At 56.9% G+C, this 19,627-nt stretch overlaps 1 protein-coding gene and 1 long non-coding RNA gene across 2 annotated transcripts; one reads left to right on the forward strand and one right to left on the reverse strand.

The window, feature by feature from the left end:
* Window positions 1-1,415: 1,415 nt before the first annotated feature.
* Window positions 1,416-17,349, reverse strand: LOC125321064 (cytochrome P450 2G1-like; the record flags this gene model as incomplete). Its single annotated transcript, XM_048293466.1, has 6 exons — window positions 1,416-2,003; window positions 2,282-2,487; window positions 6,313-6,454; window positions 12,310-12,497; window positions 14,014-14,155; window positions 17,124-17,349. Coding segments are annotated over 5 exons (880 nt in total), but the record flags the coding sequence as incomplete, so codon positions are not given.
* LOC125321066 lies at window positions 5,284-5,852 on the forward strand. Its single transcript, XR_007201435.1, has 2 exons — window positions 5,284-5,333; window positions 5,709-5,852. It is a non-coding gene; the product is annotated as an uncharacterized LOC125321066 (long non-coding RNA).
* Window positions 17,350-19,627: the final 2,278 nt, after the last annotated feature.

The raw sequence follows: 19,627 nt of genomic DNA on the forward strand, positions 1-19,627 counted from the left end.
TTGGAGGTTTTAGGGGAAGTTTAGGGTTTTGGGAGGGGAATTTGGGATTATTTGGGGTGAATTTAGGGGTTTTGAGGGGAATTTTGGGTTTGGGGGGAATTCGAGGTTTTTTTGGGGAAATTTGGTGTCTTGGGGGGGAATTGGGGATTTTGGGGGGGGAATTTTGGGGTTTTAGGGGGAATTTTGGGGTTTTGGGAGGGGAATTTGGGATTTTGGGGGGAATTTTGGGGTTTTGAGGGGAATTTTGGAGGTTTTAGGGGAAGTTTAGGGTTTTGGGAGGGGAATTTGGGATTATTTGGGGTGAATTTAGGGGTTTTGAGGGGAATTTTGGGTTTGGGGGGAATTCGAGGTTTTTTGGGGAAATTTGGTGTCTTGGGGGGGAATTGGGGATTTTGGGGGGGGAATTTGGGGGTTTTAGGGGGAATTTTGGGGATTTTGGGGGAATTTGGGGTTTTTGGGGGGGATTTTGGGGTGAATTTAGGGGTTTTGGGAGGGGAATTTGGGATTTTGGGGGGAATTTTGGGGGGAATTCGGGGTTTTTTGGGGGGAATTTGGGATTTTGGGGGGGATTTGGTGGTTTTAGGGGGAATTTTGGGGAATTTGGGGGTTTGGGGGGGAATTTAGTGGTTTTGGGGGGAGTTTTAGGGTTTTGGGGGGGAATTGGGGATTTTGGGGGGGGAATTTGGGGGTTTTAGGGGGAATTTTGGGGATTTTGGGGGAATTTGGGGTTTTTGGGGGGGATTTTGGGGTGAATTTAGGGGTTTTGGGAGGGGAATTTGGGATTTTGGGGGGAATTTTGGGGGGAATTCGGGGTTTTTGGGGGGGAATTTGGGATTTTGGGGGGGATTTGGTGGTTTTAGGGGGAATTTTGGGGAATTTGGGGGTTTGGGGGGGAATTTAGTGGTTTTGGGGGGAGTTTTAGGGTTTTGGGGGGGAATTTGGGATTTTGGGGGGGGAATTTTGGGGGGAATATTGGGGTTTTGGGGGAAATTTGGGGTTTTTTGGAGAGAATTTGGGGTTTTTTAAAAGGAGTTTGGGGTTTTGGGGGGGGAATTTTGGGGGGTTTGGGGGGAATTTGCGGTTTTTGGGGGGAATTTGGGGATTTTAGGGGAAAATTTGGGGGGTTGGGGGAAATTTGGGATTTTGGGGGGGTTGGGGGGCTGGCGAAAATTTTGGGGGGGAAAATTGGGGTTTGGGGGGAAATTTGGGGTTTTTTGGAGGGAATTTGGGGTTTTTTTGGAAGGAGTTTGGGGGTTTGGGGGGGATTTTGGGGAATTCGGGGTTTTTTGGGGGTTTGGGGGGGATTTTGGGGGAATTCGGGGTTTTTTGGGGATTTGGGGGGGAAATTTGTTGTTTGGAGGGAATTTGGAGTTTAGGGGGGGAATTTGGGGGTTTTTGGGAAGAATTTGGGATTATTTGGGGCGAATTTTGGGGGGAATTTGGGGTCCTGGGGGGGATTTTTGGGGGCGGATTTTGAGGGAGTTTCAGTTGATTTGGGGCATTCCCGAGGTCGGGAATTTGGGGAGGGGTCTTGGGGGAATCCTGATTTTGGGGAGGATTTTGGGGGAATTTCCCTTGATTTGAGGTCGTTCCCGAATTTGGGGAGGGGTCTCTGGGGTGAATTTGGGGAGGGGTCTCTGGGGTGAATTTGGGGAAGGGTCTCATCGCGGCACCATGCGCAGCTCGTAGCGGGGGGGGGATTTTGGGGAGGATTTTGAGGGAATTTCCGTTGATTTGGGGTCATTCCGGAATCTGCGGAGGGGTCTCGGGGGGTGGGAATTTGGGGAGGGGTCTTGGGGGGAATCCTGATTTTGAGGTGGATTTTGGGGGAATTTCCCTTGATTTGGGGGATTCCCGAATTTGGGGAGGGGTCTCCGGGGTGAATTTGGGGAGGGGTCTCATCGCGGCACCATGCGCAGCTCGTAGCGTGGGGGGCATTTTGGGGTGGATTTTGGGGGAATTTCCGTTGATTTGGGGTCGTTCCCGAATTTGGGGAGGGGTCTTGGGAGGAATCCTGATTTTGGGGAGGGGTTCGGGATGGATTTTGGGGGAATTTCCGTTGATTTGTGGGGGATTCCCGAATTTAGGGAGGGGTCTCTAGGGTGAATTTGGGGAGGGGTCTCGAGGGCTGGCAATTTGGGGAGGGGTCTCGGGGGGAATCCTGATTTTGGGGTGGATTTTGGTGGAATTTCCCTTGATTTGGGGTGGTTCCCGAATTTGAGGAGGTGTCTCAGGGGTGAATTTGGGGAGGGGTCTCGGGGGTGAATTTGAGGAGGGGTCTCCGGGGTGAATTTGGGGAGGGGTCTCATCGCGGCACCATGCGCAGCTCGTAGCGGGGCGGGATTTTGGCGAAGCCGCTCTCCAGGGGGGTCGTGGGCACCTCCTCGGGGGGTCCCAGGGGTTGGGGCCGGAGGCGCTGCAGGATCGTGGTGAGGAACAGGAACAGCTCCATCCGCGCCAGCCCCTCCCCCAGGCACAGCCGCTTCCCTGAAATGGGGAGGGGGCGTCAGGGGGAGACCCCCGAAATGGGGTGGGGGGTCCCAAATGGGTCTGGGGGGTAGCAGGATGGGGGGGGTCCCAAAAGGGTCTGGGGGTCCCGAAAGGGTCTGGCGGTTTCAGGGCTGGGGGTCCCAAAAGGGTCTGGGGTCCCGAAAGGGTCTGGCGGTTTCAGGGCTGGGGGTCCCAAAAGGGTCTGGGGTCCCGAAAGGGTCTGGCGGTTTCAGGGCTGGGGGTCCCAAAAGGGTCTGGGGGTTTCGGGGGTGAGGAACAGGAACAGCTCCATCCGCGCCAGCCCCTCCCCCAGGCACAGCCCGCTTCCCTGAAATGGGGAGGGGGCGTCACCCCGAAAATGGGGTGGGGGATCCCAAAAGGGTCTGGGGGTTTCAGGACTGGGGGTCCCAAAAGGGTCTGGGGGTTTCAGGGTTGGGGATCCCAAAAGGGTCTGGGGGTCCCAAAAGGGTCTGGGGATCCTAAAAGGGTCTGGGAGTTTCAGGGCTGGGGGTCCCGAAAGGGTCTGGGGATCCCAAAAGAGTCTGGGGGGGTCCCAAAAGGATCTGGGGGTCCCAAATGGGTCTGGGGGTAACAGGATTGGGTCTGGGCATCCCAAAAGGGTCTGGGGGATCCCTAAAGGGTCTGGGGTCCCAAAAGGGTCTGGGGGTTTCAGGGCTGGGGGTCCCAAAAGGGTCTGGGGGTAACAGGATGGGAGGGGTCCCTAAAGGTTCTGGGGGTCCCAAAAGGGTCTGGGGGATCACTAAAGGGTCTGGGGGTTTCAGGGCTGGGGGTCCCAAAAGGGTCTGGGGGTAACAGGATGGGAGGGGTCCCTAAAGGTTCTGGGGATCCCAAAAGGGTCTGGGGGATCCCAAAAGGGTCTGGGGGTTTCAGGGCTGGGGGTCCCTAAAGGGTCTGGGGGATCCCAAAAAGGGTCTGGGGGTAACAGGATGGGAGGGGTCCCTAAAGGTTCTGGGGATCCCAAAAGGGTCTGGGGGATCACTAAAGGGTCTGGGGGTTTCAGGGCTGGGGGTCCCTAAAGGGTCTGGGGGTCCCAAAAGGATCTGGGGGTCCCAAATGGGTCTAGGGGTAACAGGATTGGATCTGGGGGTCCCTAAAGGGTCTGGGGTCCCAAAAGGGTCTGGGGGTTTCAGGGCTGGGGGTCCCAAAAGGGTCTGGGGGTTTCGGGGGTGAGGAACAGGAACAGCTCCATCCGCGCCAGCCCCTCCCCCAGGCACAGCCGCTTCCCTGAAATGGGGAGGGGGCGTCAGGGGGAGACCCCCGAAATGGGGTGGGGGATCCCAAATGGGTCTGGGGGTTTCAGGGTTGGGGGGGGTCCCTAAAGGTTCTGGGGGGTCCCAAAAGGATCTGGGGCTTTCGGGGCTGAGGGGGGTCCCTAAAGGGTCTGGGGGTTTCAGGGCTGGGAATCCCAGAAGGGTCTGGGGGGTCCCAAAAGGGTCTGGGGGTAGCAGGATGGGGGGGGGTCCCAAAAGGATCTGGGGGTCCCAAAAGGATCTGGGGGTCCCAAATGGGTCTGGGGATCCTAAAAGGGTCTGGGGGTTTCAGGGCTGGGGGTCCCAAAAGGGTTTGGGGGTTTCAGGATGGGAGGGGTCCCTAAAGGTTCTGGGGGTCCCAAAAGGGTCTGGGGGATCCCAAAAGGGTCTGGGGGTTTCAGGGCTGGGGGTCCCTAAAGGGTCTGGGGGATCCCAAAAAGGGTCTGGGGGTAACAGGATGGGAGGGGTCCCTAAAGGTTCTGGGGGTCCCAAAAGGGTCTGGGGGTCCCTAAAGGGTCTGGGGTCCCAAAAGGGTCTGGGGGTTTCAGGGTTGGGGGTCCCGAAAGGGTCTGGGGGATCCCAAAAAGGGTCTGGGGGTAACAGAATCGGGGGGGGATCCCAAAAGGGTCTGGGGGTAACAGGATGGGAGGGGTCCCGAAAGGTTCTGGGGGTCCCAAAAGGGTCTGGGGGTTTCAGGGTTGGGGGTCCCGAAAGGGTCTGGGGGATCCCAAAAAGGGTCTGGGGGTAACAGAATCGGGGGGGGATCCCAAAAGGGTCTGGGGGATCCTAAAAGGGTCTGGGGGTTTCAGGGCTGGGGATCCCAAAAGGGTCCGGACCCTCCTCCAAGGATTTAGGGGATCCCAAAAGGGTTGGGGTCTCCCCCCAAGGATTTCGGGGATTTAGGGGCTCCTTAAGGATTTTTTGGGATCCCAAAAGAGTCTGGGAGCCCCAAAAAGGCTTTAGGGGATCCCAAAAGGATTTAAGGCCCCACCCCAATGATTTATGGGATTTATGGGATTTGGGGTTTTTTTGGGATCCCAGAAGGGTCTGGAGTCCCCCCCAAAGGATTTATGGGATTTTTGGGATCCCGGAAGGGTCTGGAATCGCCCCCCAAAGGATTTATGGGATTTTTGGGATCCCAAAAGGGTCTGGAGTCCCCCCCAAAGGATTTATGGGATTTTTGGGATCCCGGAAGGGTCTGGAATCCCCCCCAAAGGATTTATGGGATTTTGGGGATCCCAGAAGGGTCTGGAGTCCCCCCCAAAGGATTTATGGGATTTTTGGGATTTTTGGGATCGGTACTGGCCGAGAAGGGCACGAAGGCCTTGGAGTGTCCCCTGAGGATTTAGGGGATCCCAAAAGGGTCAGGGAGCCCCAAAAAGGCTTTAGGGGATCCCAAAAGGATTTAAGACCCCACCCCAATGATTTATGGGATTTATGGGATTTGGGGGTTTTTTGGGATCCCAAAAAAGGTCTGGAGTCCCCTCCAAAGGGTTTATGGGATTTTTGGGATCCCAAAAGGGTCTGGAGTCCCCCCCAAAGGATTTATGGGATTTTTGGGATCCCAAAAGGGTTTGGAGTCCCCCCCAAAGGCTTTATGGGATTTTTGGGATCCCAAAAGGGTTTGGAGTCCCCCCCCAAAGGATTTATGGGATTTTTGGGGTTTTTGGGATCGGTACTGGCCGAGAAGGGCACGGAGGCCTTGGGGTGTCCCCCGAGGATTTAGGGGATCCCAAAAGCGTCTGGGAACCCCAAAAAGGCTTTAGGGATCCCAAAAGGATTTGGGAGTCCTCCCAAAGGATTTAGGGGATTTAGGGGAATTAGGGGATCCCAAAAGGGTCAGGGAGACCCAAAAAGGCTTTAGGGGATCCCAAAAGGATTTAAGACCCCACCCCAATGATTTATGGGATTTATGGGATTTGGGGGTTTTTTGGGATCCCAAAAAAGGTCTGGAGTCCCCTCCAAAGGGTTTATGGGATTTTTGGGATCCCAAAAGGGTTTGGAATCCCCCCCAAAGGATTTATGGGATTTTTGGGATCCCAGAAGGGTCTGGAGTCCCCCCCAAAGGATTTATGGGATTTTTGGGATCCCGGAAGGGTCTGGAGTCCCCCCCCAAAGGATTTATGGGATTTTTGGGATCCCAAAAGGGTCTGGAATCCCCCCAAAAGCTTTATGGGATTTTTGGGATCCCAAAAGGGTCTGGAATCCCCCCAAAAAGGCTTTATGGGATTTTTGGGATCCCAGAAGGGTCTGGAATCCCCCCAAAAGCTTTATGGGATTTTTGGGATCCCAGAAGGGTCTGGAGTCCCCCTCAAAGGATTTATGGGATTTTTGGGATCCCAGAAGGGTCTGGAGTCCCCCCCAAAGGATTTATGGGATTTTTGGGGTTTTTGGGATCGGTACTGGCCGAGAAGGGCACGAAGGCCTTGGAGTGTCCCCTGAGGATTTAGGGGATCCCAAAAGGGTCAGGGAGCCCCAAAAAGGCTTTAGGGGATCCCAAAAGGGTCCGGGGTCCCCGCAGGAGGTTTTAGGGTATTTTTGGGGTCGCTACCGGCCGAGAAGGGCATGAAGGCCTCGTTGCGCTGGAACTGGCCCTGCTCGTCCAGGAAGTTCCCGGGGTCGAAGTTTTGGGGGTTCTTGAAGGATTTGGGGTCGTTTAGGGCCGAGCTGAGCACGGGGTAGACGTCCATGCCCTGTGGGGTCAGTTGTGGGGGCAGAGGGGTCATTTGGGGTCATTTGGGGTCATTGGAACAGTCTTTAGGGTCAATGGGGTTGCTGGAAGGGGTTTTGGGGTCATTGGGGTCTTTGGAAGGGTTTTTGGGGTCATTGGGGTCATTGGGGTCATTGGAAGAGGTTTTGGGGTCATTGGAAGATGTTTTGGGGTCATTTGGGTCATTGGAGTGGTCCTTGGGGTCATTGGAAGGGGTTTTGGGGTCATTGTGGTCATTGGGGTCATTGGAATGGTCATTGAGGTCATTGGAGTGGTCATTGGAGTCACTGGAAGAGGTTTTGGGGTCATTGGGGTCATTGGAGTGGTCATTGGAGTCACTGGAAGAGGTTTTGGGGTCATTGGGGTCATTGGAGTGGTCATTGGGGTCACTGGAAGAGGTTTTGGGGTCATTGTGGTCATTGGAGTCATCGGAATGGTCAGTGGGGTCATTGGAGTGGTCCTTGGGGTCATTGGAGTCATTGGAAGAGGTTTTGGGGTCATTGGGGTCATTGGAATGGTCATTGGGGTCATTGGGTCATTGGAGTGGTCCTTGGGGTCATTGGAAGAGGTTTTGGGGTCATTGGAAGAGGTTTTGAGGTCATTGGGGTCATTGGAGTGGTCATTGGGGTCATTGGAAGGGTTTTTGGGGTCATTGGGGTCATTGGAGTGGTCATTGGGGTCATTGGAAGGGTTTTTGGGCTCATTGGAGTCATTGGAAGGGTTTTTGGGGTCATTGGGGTCATTGGAATGGTCATTGGGGTCATTGGGTCATTGGAGTGGTCCTTGGGGTCATTGGAAGGGTTATTGGGGTCACTGGGGTCATTGGAGTGGTCCTTGGGGTCACTGGAAGAGGTTTTGGGGTCATTGGAGTCATTGGGGTCATTGGAATGGTCCTTGGGGTCATTGGAGTGGTCATTGGGGTCACTGGAGGAGTCATTGGGGTCATTGGAAGGGTCATTGGCATCATTTGGGGTCATGGTGGTCACTGGAAGGGTCATGGGGGCCATTGGAGGAGTCATTGTGGTCATTGGAAGGGTCACTGGGGTCAATGGGGTCACCAGAAGGGTCACTGAGGCCATTGTGGTCATTGGAAAGGTCACTGGGGTCATTGTGGTCACCAGAAGGGTCAATGGGGTCATTGGGGTCAATGGGGTTACCAGAAGGGTCGTTGGGGTCATTGGGGTCATTGTGGCCACCAGAAGGGTCACTGGGGTCATTGTGGCCATTGTGGTCACTGGAAGGGTCATTGGGGTCATTGTGGTCATTGTGGTCACCGGAAGGGTCACCGGAGGGGTCCCTGTGGCCATTGTGGTCACCAGAAGGGTCACTGCGGCCACTGTGGCCATTGTGGTCACTGGAAGGGTTCCTGTGGTCACTGTGGTCACCAGAAGGGTCACTGTGGTCATTGTGGCCATAGTGGTCACCAGAAGGGTCACTGGGGTCATTGGGGTTGCTGGAAGGGTCACTGGAAGGGTCACTGGGGTCACTGTGGTCATTGTGGCCATTGTGGTCACCGGAAGAGTCACTGGAGGGGTCACTGGGGTCATTGTGGTCACTGGAAGGGTCATTGTGGTCATTGGGGTCATTGTGGTCACCAGAAGGGTCACTGGGGTCACTGTGGCCATAGTGGTCACTGGAAGGGTCACCAGAAGGGTCACTGTGGTCACTGTGGCCATAGTGGTCACCGGGAGGGTCACTGGAGGGGTCACTGGGGTCATTGTGGTCACCGGAAGGGTCATTGTGGCCATTGTGGTCACCGGAAGAGTCACTTGAAGGGTCATTGTGGTCATTGTGGTCACCGGAAGGGTCCCTGGGGTCATGGGGGTCACCGGAAGGGTCATTGTGGTCCCTGTGGCCATTGTGGTCACCGGAAGGGTCACTGGAAGGGTCATTGTGGCCAGTGTGGTCACCGGAAGGGTCACTGTGGCCATAGTGGTCACCGGACAGGTCCCTGTGGCCATAGTGGCCATAGTGGTCACCGGACGGGTCCCCGGCAGGGTCACTGGGGTCACTGTGGTCATTGTGGCCATAGTGGCCACCGGACAGGTCCCTGTGGCCATAGTGGCCATAGTGGTCACCGGACGGGTCCCTGGCAGGGTCACTGGGGTCACTGTGGTCATTGTGGCCATAGTGGCCATAGTGGTCACCGGACAGGTCCCTGTGGCCATAGTAGTCACGGGAAGGGTCCCTGTGGCCATAGTGGCCGTAGTGGTCACTGGGAGGGTCCCTGTGGCCATTGTGGCCATAGTGATCACCGGACGGGTCCCTGGGGTCACTGGGGTCATTGTGGCCATAGTGGTCCCCAGACGGGTCCCCGGCAGGGTCCCTGTGGCCATCGTGGCCATTGTGGTCACCGGAAGGGTCACTGGGGTCCCTGTGGTCATTGTGGCCATAGTGGCCATAGTGGTCACCGGTCGGGTCCCCGGCGGGGTCACTGGGGTCCCTGTGGTCATTGTGGCCATAGTTGCCATAGTGGTCACCAGTCGGGTCCCCGGCGGGGTCACTGGGGTCCCTGTGGTCATTGTGGCCATTGCGGTCACCGGAAGGATCACCAGAAGGGTCCCTGCGGTCCCTGGGGTCATAGTGGCCATAGTGGTCACCAGAAGGGTCACCAGAAGGGTCACTGGGGTCACCGGTGTCATTGTGGCCATAGTGGCCATAGTGGTCACCGGATGGGTCCCCGGTGGGGTCACTGGGGTCCCTGTGGTCATTGTGGCCATTGTGGTCATTGGAAGGGTCACTGTGGTCATTGTGGCCATTGTGGTCACCAGGGGGGTCATCGTGGCCATAGTGGCCATAGTGGCCACCGGACGGGTGACCAGAAGGGTGACTGGGGTCACTGTGGTCCCTGTGGCCATAGTGGTCACCGGGAGGGTCCCTGGCAGGGTCCCTGGGGTCCCTGTGGCCATAGTGGCCGTAGTGGTGACCGGACGGGTCACTGGCAGGGTCCCTGTGTCCATAGTGGCCATTGTGGTCACCAGAAGGGTCACTGGGGTCCCTGTGGCCATAGTGGCCATAGTGGCCATAGTGGCCATAGTGGTCAACGGACGGGTCCCCGGCAGGGTCACTGTGGTCCCTGTGTCCATAGTGGCCATTGTGGTCACCAGAAGGGTCACTGGGGTCCCTGTGGCCATAGTGGCCGTAGTGGTGACCGGACAGGTCCCTGGCAGGGTCCCTGTGCTCCCTGTGGCCATAGTGGCCATAGTGGTCACCGGTTGGGTCCCTGTGGCCATTGTGGTCACTGGATGGGTCCCTGTGCTCCCTGTGGCCATAGTGGCCATAGTGGTGACCGGACAGGTCCCTGGCAGGGTCCCTGTGGCCATAGTGGCCATAGTGCTGACCGGACAGGTCCCGGGCGGGGTTCCTGTGCTCCCTGTGGCCACAGTGGCCGTAGTGGTCCCTGTGGTCATTGTGGCCATTGTGGTCACCGGAAGGGTCCCCAGCAGGGTCATTGTGGCCATAGTGGTCACCGGAGGGGTCCCCGGTAGGGTCCCTGGGGTGCCTGTGGTCATTGTGGCCATAGTGGTCACCAGAAGGGTCCCTGTGGCCATAGTGGCCATAGTGGTCACCGGATGGGTCCCTGGCAGGGTCCCTGTGCTCCCTTGTGGCCACAGTGGCCATAGTGGCCATAGTGCTGACCGGACAGGTCCCCGGCGGGGTCCCTGTGGTCCCTGTGGCCACAGTGGCCATAGTGGCCATAGTGGCCATAATGGTCACCGGATGGGTCCCTGTGGCCATTGTGGTCACTGGACGGGTCCCTGTGCTCCCTGTGGCCACAGTGGCCATAGTGGCCATCGTGCTGACCGGACAGGTCCCCGGCGGGGTCCCTGTGCTCCCTGTGGCCATAGTGGCCATAGTGGCCACCGTGCTGACCGGACAGGTGCCCCGTGGGGTCCCTGTGCTCCCTGTGGCCACAGTGGCCATCGTGGTGGCCGGCCGGGTCCCTGGCGGGGTCCCTGGGGTCCCTGTGGCCATAGTGGCCGTAGTGGTCACCGAATGGGTCACCGGAAGGGTCCCTGTGTCCGTAGCGGCCATTGTGGTCACCAGAAGGGTCACTGGGGTCCCTGTGGTCATTGTGGCCATAGTGGTCACTGGACGGGTCCCTGGCAGGGTCCCTGTGCTCCCTGTGGCCGTAGTGGCCATCGTGGTCACCGGAGGGGTCCCTGTGGCCATTGTGGTCACTGGACGGGTCTCTGTGCTCCCTCTGGCCACAGTGGCCATAGTGGCCATAGTGCTGACCGGACAGGTCACTGGCAGGGTCCCTGTGTCCATAGTGGCCATAGTGGTCACCAGAAGGGTCACTGGGGTCCCTGTGGCCATAGTGGCCATTGTGGTGACCAGACAGGTCCCTGGCAGGGTCCCTGTGCTCCCTGTGGCCACAGTGGCCATAGTGGCCATCGTGGTGACCAGACAGGTCCCTGGCAGGGTCCCTGTGCTCCCTGTGGCCATAGTGGCCATAGTGGCCATCGTGGTGACCAGACAGGTCCCTGGCGGGGTCCCTGTGCTCCCTGTGGCCATAGCGGCCATAGTGGCCATAGTGGTGACCGGACAGGTCCCCGGTGGGGTCCCTGTGCTCCCTGTGGCCATAGTGGCCATAGTAGCCATCGTGGCCATAGTGGTCACTGGATGGGTCCCTGTGGCCATTGTGGTCACTGGATGGGTCCCTGTGCTCCCTGTGGCCATAGTGGCCATAGTGGCCATCGTGCTGACCAGACAGGTCCCCGGCGGGGTCCCTGTGCTCCCTGTGGCCATAGTGGCCATCGTGGTCACCAGAAGGCTCCCTGTGGCCATTGTGGTCACTGGGTGGGTCCCTGTGCTCCCTGTGGCCATAGTGGCCATCGTGGTCACCAGATGGCTCCCTGTGGCCATTGTGGTCACTGGGTGGGTCCCTGTGCTCCCTGTGGCCATAGTGGCCGTAGTGGCCACCGTGCTGACCGGACAGGTCCCCCACGGGGGTCCCTGTGCTCCCTGTGGCCACAGTGGCCATAGTGGCCATCGTGCTGACCGGACAGGTCCCTGGCGGGGTCCCTGTGGTCCCTGTGGCCACAGTGGCCATAGTGGCCATAGTGGTCACCGGATGGGTCCCTGTGGCCATTGTGGTCACTGGATGGGTCCCTGTGCTCCCTGTGGCCACAGTGGCCATAGTGGTGACCGGACAGGTCCCTGGCAGGGTCCCTGTGGCCATAGTGGCCACAGTGGCCATAGTGGCCATAGTGCTGACTGGACAGGTCCCTGGCGGGGTCCCTGTGGTCCCTGTGGTCATTGTGGCCATAGTGGTCACCGGAAGGGTCCCCAGCAGGGTCGCTGTGGCCATAGTGGCCATAGTGGCCATAGTGGCCATAGTGGTCACCGGAGGGGTCCCCGGTAGGGTCCCTGGGGTGCCTGTGGTCATTGTGGCCATAGTGGTCACCAGAAGGGTCCCTGTGGCCATAGTGGCCATAGTGACCATAGTGGTCACCGGCTGGGTCCCTGGCAGGGTCCCTGTGCTCCCTTGTGGCCACAGTGGCCATAGTGGCCATAGTGCTGACCGGACAGGTCCCTGGCGGGGTCCCTGTGGTCCCTGTGGCCACAGTGGCCATAGTGGCCATAGTGGTCACCAGATGGGTCCCTGTGGCCATTGTGGTCACCAGATGGGTCCCTGTGCTCCCTGTGGCCATAGTGGCCATAGTGGCCATCGTGCTGACCAGACAGATCCCCGGCAGGGTCCCTGTGCTCCCTGTGGCCACAGTGGCCACTGTGTTGACCGGACAGATCCCCGGCGGGGTCCCTGTGCTCCCTGTGGCCACAGTGGCCATAGTAGCCATCGTGGTGGCCAGCCGGGTCCCCTGTCGGGGTCACCTTGGGGATTCGGTAGCCGCGGAAGTCGGCGTCGCGCGTCAGGCGGTGCGGGACGTTCATGGGCAGGAGGTCGCTGCACCGCTGGATCTCGTGGATCGTGGCCTCCGTGAAGGGCATTTGGGGCCGGTCAGTGAGGGCCGGAGCCCGGCCCGACCCCACCACGCGCGAGATCTCCTGGAAAACCTTCTCTGGGAGAGAGGGAAAATCGGGGAGGGGGGTCGGGGGGGGGTCCCCGTGGGGAATTGGGGGGGTTTGGGGATTGGGAATTGGGGGATTTGGGGGATTTGGGGATTGGGAATTGGGGGATTTGGGGATGTGGGATTGGGGATTGGGGATTTGGGGATTGGGGATTGGGGATTGGGGGATTGGGGATTGGGAGATTTGGGGTTTGGGGGATTGGGGGATTTGGGAATTGGGGGATTTGGGGATGTGGGAATTGGGGGATTTGGGGATTGGGGGATTGGGGGATTTGGGAATTGGGGAGGGGGATTTGGGGTTTGGGGGATTGGGGGATTTGGGGTTGTGGGAATTGGGGGATTCAGGGATTGGGGGGTTTGGGAATTGGGGATTTGGGGATTGGGGGATTTGGGGATTGGGGGATTGGGGGATTGGGGATTGGGGGATTTGGGGATTGGGGGATTTGGGGATGTGGGAATGGGGATTTGGGATTGGGGGGATTTAGGAATTGGGGATTGGGGGGTTTGGGAATTGGGGATTGGGGGATTTGAGAATTGGGAGTTTTGGGAATTGGGGAGGGGGATTTGGGAATTGGGATTTGGGAATTGGGGGATTTGGGGATTGGGGGGTTTGGGAATTGGGAGATTTGGGAATTGGGAATTGGGAACGGGGGAGGGGGATTTGGGAATTGGGGGGGTTGGGAATTGGGGGATTTGGGAATTGGGGATTGGGGATGTGGGAATGGGGATTTGGGATTGGGGGGATTTAGGAATTGGAGATTGGGGGATTTGGGAATTGGGGATTGGGGGTTTGGGAATTGGGGATGTGGGAATTGGGGAGAGAGATTTGGGAATTGGGGGACTTGGGAATTGGGGATTTGGGATTTGGGGATTTGGGATTTGGGGGGTTTGGGAATTGGGGGGATTTGGGGGAATTGGGGATTTGGGGATGTGGGAATTGGTGGATTTGGGGATTGGGGGGTTTGGGAATTGGGGATTTGGGGATGTGGGAATTGGGGGATTTAGGAATTGGGGAGGGGGATGTGGGAATTGGGATTTGGGGAGGGGATTTGGGGGGGTTGGGAATTGGGGATTGGGGATTTGGGATTTGGGGAGGGGGATTTGGGAATGGCGAGGGGATTTGGGAATTGGGGGATTTGGGAATTGGGAGATTTGGGAATGGCGAGGGGGATTTGGGAACTGGGGGATTTGGGAATCGGGGAGGGGGATTTGGGACGGGGGATTTGGGAAATGGGGGATTTGGGAATTGGGACAGGGGATTTGGGGGTTTGGGACTGGGGATTTGGGGATTTGGGATTTGGGAATTGGGGGATTTGGGAACTGGGAGGGGGATTTGGAATTGGAGGATTTGGGAATTGGGGGATTTGGGGAGGGGGATTTGGGATTTGGGGGATTTGGGATTTGGGGAGGGGGATTTGGGGGGTTTGGGAACTGGGGAGGGGGATTTGGGAATTGGGAGATTTGGGATTTGGGATTTGGGGAATGGGAATTGGGTCTGGGGTCCCACCTTCGACGTGGGGGTGCCGCATGAGGAAGAGGAGGCCGAAGCGCAGGGTGGAGCTCACGGTCTCGGTGCCAGCGAAGAAAAGGTTCAGGGTGGTCAGCTCCAGGTTCTCCAGGGTGAACTCGGTGTTGGGGTTGTCCTTTTCCTGGGAAAAATCAGGAAATCCACCCCAAAATCGACCCCGAAATCCGGGAATGGCCCCAAAAATCTGGGAATGAGCCCAAAATCCCACCCAGAATCCCAAAAATGCTCCAGGTTCTCCAGGGTGAACTCGGTGTTGGGGTTGTCCTTTTCCTGGGAAAAATCAGGAAATCCACCCCAAAATCGACCCCGAAATTCGGGAACAGCCCCAAAAATCTGGGAATGACCCCAAAATCCCACCCAGGATCCCAAAAATGCTCCAGGTTCTCCAGGGTGAACTCGGAGTTGGGGTTGTCCTTTTCCTGGGAAAAACCGGGAAATCCACCCCAAAATCGACCCCGAAACCCAGGAACGGCCCCAAAAATCTGGGAATGGCCCCAAAAATCCGGGAATGGCCCCAAAATCGCACCCAGGATCCCAAAAATGCTCCAGGTTCTCCAGGGTGAACTCAGATTCAGGGTTGTTCTGGGAAAAATCGGGAAATCCACCCCAAAATCGACCCCGAAATCCGGGAACGGCCCCAAAAATCTGGGAATGACCCCAAAATCCCACCCAGGATCCCAAAAATGCTCCAGGTTCTCCAGGGTGAACTCGGTGTTGGGGTTGTCCTTTTCCTGGGAAAAATCAGGAAATCCACCCCAAAATCGACCCCGAAATTCGGGAACAGCCCCAAAAATCTGGGAATGACCCCAAAATCCCACCCAGGATCCCAAAAATGCTCCAGGTTCTCCAGGGTGAACTCGGAGTTGGGGTTGTCCTTTTCCTGGGAAAAACCGGGAAATCCACCCCAAAATCGACCCCGAAACCCAGGAACGGCCCCAAAAATCTGGGAATGGCCCCAAAAATCCGGGAATGGCCCCAAAATCGCACCCAGGATCCCAAAAATGCTCCAGGTTCTCCAGGGTGAACTCAGATTCAGGGTTGTTCTGGGAAAAATCGGGAAATCCACCCCAAAATCGACCCCGAAATCCGGGAACGGCCCCAAAAATCTGGGAATGACCCCAAAATCCCACCCAGGATCCCAAAAATGCTCCAGGTTCTCCAGGGTGAACTCGGTGTTGGGGTTGTCCTTTTCCTGGGAAAAATCAGGAAATCCACCCCAAAATCGACCCCGAAATTCGGGAACGGCCCCAAAAATCCAGGAATGACCCCAAAATCCCACCCAGGATCTCAAAAATGCTCCAGGTTCTCCAGGGTGAACTCGGTGTTGGGGTTGTTCTGGGAAAAACCGGGAAATCCGCCCCAAAATCGACCCCGAAACCCAGGAATGGCCCCAAAAATCCGGGAATGGCCCAAAATCCAGGAATGCCCCAAAATCCCACCCAGGATCCCAAAACTGCTCCAGGTTCTCCAGGGTGAACTCGGAGCTGGAGCCGCCCTTTTCCTGCTGAAAACGGTGAAATCCGCCCCGAAATCCGCCCCAAAATCCACCCCAAAACCCGGGAACGGCCCCAGGAACCCCCCAAGACCCCCAGAACCCCCCAGGACCCCTCCCCAAACCCTCCAAGACCCCCCAGGAGCCCCCAGAACCCCTCGAGGGTACCTGGAATCACCCCCAGGACCCCCAAAAAATCCCCAAAATCTCCTTCAACCCCCCCCAGCCCCCCCAGGACCCCTCCCCAAACCCCCTCAAGACCCCCCAGGACCCCTCAGGACCCCCCTGAACCCCTCGAGGGCGCCTGGAATCACCCCCAGGACCCCCCAAGACCCCCCAACCCCCCCTTTTGACCCCCCCAACCCCCCTCGGGACCCCTCCCCAAATCCCCCCAAGACCCCCCAAGACCTCCTAGGACCCCTCGAGGGTACCTGGAATCACCCCCAGGATCCCCCAAAACCCCCCCAAACCCCCCAAACCCCCTTTGACCCCCCCAACCCCCCCCAGGACCTCTCCCCAAACCCCCTCAAGACCCCCCAAGACCCCCCAACCCCCCCAAATCCCCCAGGACCCCTCCCCAAACCCTCCAAGATCCCCCCGGACCCCCCTGAACCCCTCAAGAGTACCTGGAATCACCCCCAGGACCCCCCAAGACCTCCCAACCCCCCCTTTGACCCCCCCAACCCCCCTCAGGACCCCTCCCCAAACCTCCCCAAGACCCCCCAGGACCCCCCAGGACCCCTCGAGGGTACCTGGAATCACCCCCAGGACCCCCAAATCCCCAGGACCCCTCCCAAACCCCCCCAAGACCCCCCAGAACCCCCCCAGGACCCCCCAGAACCCCTCAAGGGTTCCTGGAATCACCCCCAGAACCCCCAAAAGCCCCCAAGACCCCCCAAGACCCCCTTTGACCCCCCCAGCCCCCCCAGGATCCCTCCCCAAACCCCCCCAGGACCCCCCAGAACCCCTCGAGGGTTCCTGGAATCACCCCCAGGACCCCCAAAATCCTCCAAGACCCCCCCAAAACCCCCTTTGACCCCCTCAACCCCCCCGAGGACCCTTCCCTAAACTCTCCAGAACCCCCCAGGACCGCCGAGGACCCCTCAAGGGTTCCTGGAATCACCCCCAAACCCCCCAAAATCCCCCAAGACCCCCCCAAACCCCTTTGACCCCCCAACCCCTCCCAAGACCCCTCCCCAACCCCCCCCAAGACCCTCCAGGACCCCCCAGAACTCCCCCATGTCCCTCAAGTTACCTGGAACCCCCCCAGGACCCCTCCCCAAACCCCCAAGACCCCCCAGAACCCCTCGAGGGTACCTGGAATCACCCCCAGAACCCCCAAGACCCCTCAAAACCCCCTTCGACCCCCCCAGGACCCCCCAGGACCCCTCAAGGGCACCTGGAATCACCCCAGAACCCCCAAGACCCCTCAAAACCCCCCTTCGACCCCCCAGGACCCCCCAGGACCCCCCAGAACCCCCCAGGGCCCCCCAGGACCCCTCGAGGGCACCTGGAATCACCCCCAGGACACTTCAAGACCCCCCCAGGACACCCCAAAATCCCCTAAAACCCCCCAGGACCCCTCCCCAAGCCCCACCTTCTCCATCTGGATGAGGAAGGCGTCGATGAAGTCGCGGGGGCTGCTGGGGTCGAGGGTCCGGGCGTTGTCGCGCACGCGCCGGGCGATGAAGCTCCTCATCTTCCCCAGGAGCCGCGGGATGCGCAGGTGAGGGCCCGGCACGAACCACAGGAAGGACTCGGCCATGTCGTACAGCTTTGGGGAGCCCGAAATGTCCCGAAAATAGCCCAAAATGGCCCAAAACCTACCCCAAAAACCCACCCCAAAACCAGTCCAAAACTGCCCCAAAACCACCCCCAAAAAAACCCCGAAATTGTCCCAGAAATCCAGAAAAATCACCCCAAAACCACTGCAAAAACCACCCCAAAACCACCCCAAAATTGTCCCAAAAATCCAGAAAAATCACCCCAAAACCACCTCCAAAAAGCACTGCAAAGACAGCCCCAAAACCACCCCAAAATTGTCCCAGAACCACCCCAAAACCACCCCAAAAAACCCCCCGAAATTGTCCCCAAAAATCCAGAAAAATCACCCCAAAACCACCCCAAAAAGCACTGCAAAGACAACCCCCAAATCACCCCAAAAACCACCCCCAAAACCATCCCAAATTAATCTCAAAACCCATCCCCAAATCACCCCAAAAAACACCCCAAAAATATCTCAAAATAGCTCCAAAACCACCCCAAAACACCTCAAAAACCACCCCAAAATCATTCCAAAATTGGCACCAAAACCCACCCCAAAACCCCAAAACCACCCAAAACCCCAAAACCACCCCAAAACCACCCTAAAACCGGCCCCCGAGCTCCTCATCCTCCCCAGGAGCCGCGGGATGTCGTACAGCTTTGGGGAGCCCGAAATGTCCCGAAAACAGCCCAAAATGGCCCAAAACCCACCCCAAAACCCACCCCAAAACCAGTCCAAAATGCCTCAAAAACCACCTCAAAACCATCCCAAAAAATCCCGGAAAACCACCCCAAAAACATCCCAAAATAATCTCAAAAACCATCCCCAAATCACCCCAAATCCACCCCAAAAAGCACTCCCAAAACACCCCCAAAAACAGCTCAAAACCAACACCAAAGCCCACCCCTAAAACATCCCAAAATAATCTCAAAACCCATCCCAAAATGACCCCAAAACCACCCAAAAACATCCCAAAAATTCCCCCAAAACCACCCCAAAACCACCCCAAAAGTGACCCCAAAAACCACCCCAAAACCACCCCAAAACCACTCCAAAACCACGCCCAAAACCACCCCAAAACCCACCCCAAAAAGGACCCCAAAACCACCCCAAAACCATCCCAAAATAATCTCAAAACCCATCCCCAAATCACCCCAAAAACCACCCCAAAACCACCCCAAAACCACCCCAAAACCACCCCAAAACCCACCCAAAAAGGACCCCAAAACCACCCCAAAAAATCCCAAAATAATCGCAAAACCCATCCCCAAATCACTCCAAAAACTACCCTAAAAATATCTCAAAATAGCTCCAAAACCACCCCAAAAATGACCCCAAAACACCTCAAAAACCACCCCAAAATCATCCCGAAAACACCTCAAAAATACCCCAAAACCCATCCCAAAAATGGCACCAAAAATGACCCCAAAACCACCCCAAAACCATCCCAAAATAATCTCAAAAACCCATCCCCAAATCACCCCAAAAACCACCCCAAAAACATCCCAAAAATTCCCCCAAAACCATCCCAAAACCACCCCAAAAAATCCTAAAGTACCCCAAAAACATCCCCAAATCACCCCAAAATCACTCCAAAAACCACCCCAAAAATGTTTCAAAGCAGCCCCCAAACCACCCTAAAACACCTCAAAAACCACCCCAAAATCATCCCAAAAACATCCTCAAAATACCCCAAAACCCACCCCAAAAATGGCACCAAACCACCCCAAACCCCCAAACACCCCAAAACCACCCCAAAAATGACCCCAAAAAATCCCAAAATAATCTCAAAAACCCATCCCCAAATCATCCCAAAATCACCCCAAAACCACCCAAAAACATCCCCAAAAATACCCCAAAACCCACCCCAAAAATGGCACCAAAACCACCCCAAAACCGCCCCAAAAATTTCCCCAAAAATTCCCCAAAACCACCCCAAAAAATCCCCCCAAAATCTCCAACAAAATTCCCCAAAAATTCCCCAAAAAATTCCCAAAAAATCCCCTAAAATCCCCCAAAATTCCCCCAAAATTCCCAAAAATCCCCAAAAATCCCAAGAATCCCAAAAAATCCACAAAAAATCCCAACAATTCCCAAAAATCCCCCCATAAGCCCCCAAAATTAAAAAAAAACCTCCCCAAAATTCAAAAAAAATTCCCAAAAATTCCATAAAACTCCTAAGAATTCCCAAAAATTCCCAAAAAATTCTCAAAAATCCCCAAAAATCCTCAAAAATCGCCCAAATCCCCTAAATCTCAAAATTACCCAAAAAATCCCCCAAATTCCCCAAAAACTCCCCCAAATTCCCCAAAATTCCCAAAAATGCCCCCAAATTC

Source organism: Corvus hawaiiensis, unplaced genomic scaffold, assembly GCF_020740725.1.
Source record: "Corvus hawaiiensis isolate bCorHaw1 unplaced genomic scaffold, bCorHaw1.pri.cur scaffold_333_ctg1, whole genome shotgun sequence".
NCBI classification, from domain to species: domain Eukaryota; kingdom Metazoa; phylum Chordata; class Aves; order Passeriformes; family Corvidae; genus Corvus; species Corvus hawaiiensis.